General features: G+C 39.0%; 1 protein-coding gene across 1 annotated transcript; it reads right to left on the bottom strand.

The window, feature by feature from the left end:
* Positions 1–449: 449 nt before the first annotated feature.
* Positions 450–1,004, bottom strand: LOC145002946 (uncharacterized). The gene has a single exon (XM_078962124.1). It carries the CDS (start codon positions 1,002–1,004, stop codon positions 450–452), a length of 555 nt encoding a protein of 184 aa, XP_078818250.1.
* Between the last annotated feature and the right edge of the window lie 1,086 nt (positions 1,005–2,090).

Here is a 2,090-nt window from a genome sequence, read left to right as displayed (position 1 = left end):
CAAGGCTGCTGAAATGGGCTTCGTGGGTTAGGTGATGCAGTGGGCCAAGCGTTGAATGGGTAAGCTGATGGTGAGGGCAGCAACCCACGTTGTTGTGGCTGTGGATGAGGGGGTATCGCCATCACAGGACAAGGAACAAAAGGAGACAATTGGTTTTAGTTATAATAGAAACCTCCTCCACCGGTTTTGCCTTGACGCCCACCTCCCCTGCCACCGGAGCGGCCTCCTCTACCGCCACCAAGGTAGTTCTGGTTGCCACCACGAACTCCATTATTGTTGTTACGAGGATTTTGTGAACGAGATTCATGCTCGGTATTTAGGACCATTGGTGAGGAGGCATTATCAAGATGAGAGGCTTGAATTGAGGTAAGGCGAGATTGATCTTTAGCCATTGACCGTTCTTCAAGAGTGAGTATAGGCCGCATTTCAAGGAAGCTTGGAAACGGTTTTTAGCATCGGATTGTGGTGGAAACATGAGCAAACTTTGGAGATAGACTGTTTATAGCATAGATAACAAGATTTCGTTCGGGTACCAGGGCACCAATGTTGGCAAGGAGATCATAAATAGATTTGATGTGGGTACAATACTCCATTACCAAAGAATCACCGATAGTGAGAGTTCGAAGTTCATCATCAAGTTCAATAGCTTTAGCTTCCTTATTTTCATGAAAGAGATCTTCAATTGCTTTCCATACTTCAGCAACAGTAGCATCAATGGTGATTATGGATTGCAAAACCTGTTGACTAAGAGAACCATATATCCACTGTTTCACAATGTTATCCACTGTCTTCCATTCGTTAGAATTGACATCACTTTTGGGAGTTCCTTCAAGGTGATCAAATACATTATAACCAATACAGTGGGTTTTAAAAAGCTCTTTCCAAGAATCATAATTCAATCTATCCAAGTCAAGAAGAAGCGAAATGTATGACTTGATGTTGGTAATGTCATATATTTTATCAGCGAGATTAGGTTTAGAAATACTTGAACCTATTTCAGGCATTGTGAGGGATGAAGAGTAGAGCAGCAAAGGAGAGAAGGAACGATCAACAGGAGAAGAAGGATGGAGAAAACAATGACAACGACAATGAAGAAAACCCACAGGTAACACCTAAATTTGGATTAAACACAACATTACCATCTTCTCCACGTTTGTTTTTCTTTTACTTTATGACAAAGACTTAGTAAATTACCTTTACTCGCATAGAATATAGCATCAGTAGCAGCTAAGAGAGCACTCTTGTTCACAAATTCATTTTTCAAGTTTTTTTACAAACACTTGATTGTTGCTCTTTTCAAGAACAACAAATCTATTGTGTACAACAAAGATTGCAGAGCCAACAACTCCTCTTTTTCCTTCTTGAACCATATGACCTCTTGTGAAGCTATCTTTAGGGACAATGTCGAGTTTGTATGACCTACTATCTACTTTTGAACATATTAAGACTGCATTTTCTGTAGGTCTATAAGAAAGGGTTTGTTAGCCCTGGTTTAAACTGACTGATCCTGGCCTTCAAATTGGTAGGATTTGATTTTCTTTTTGTGTTGAGTACTCATAGAAACAAAGAAAATAATTTTTGATGAAGAAAAAAATAATCACCACCAACCAAAAAAAGCAGGACGTTGATAGGTGCATTTTATGCACCTATTTTGCATGTTTATTTTCGTCTTTTCATAACATTTTACTTTATAATTCTTGCATTTAGTTAATTATTTGGGCGATTTCATATTTTATTAAGAATGTCTGGTACTTTACTATTTTTTATTTATTTTGTAGGCCTTATGGAACATGGATCTTGGAGCATGGATAATGGAGCTTGGAACATGGAACATGAAGCATGGAGCTTTGGAGCATGAAGAGAAGATGGACCGGTCATGTCATATAAGAAAACATGAAGACATAACCCGAGTCGTTGTTGCATTATCGTCATAGCGAATGACTACATTTGAGAGACGGTTCGTGTCACATCGACACATGTCGTGTTTGTCCTTTCCCATCTTATATTTGAGCAACATGACTCGTGGTGATGCTAAACTGAAAATGGATCCAACAGTGAAGACTTAATGGACTTTTAGCAAAAAGCATGGG

This window comes from Lactuca saligna, chromosome 6 (assembly GCF_052625555.1).
Source record: "Lactuca saligna cultivar CGN05327 chromosome 6, ASM5262555v1, whole genome shotgun sequence".
NCBI lineage: Eukaryota > Viridiplantae > Streptophyta > Magnoliopsida > Asterales > Asteraceae > Lactuca > Lactuca saligna.
This window is presented reverse-complemented; position numbering and strand designations above follow the sequence as displayed.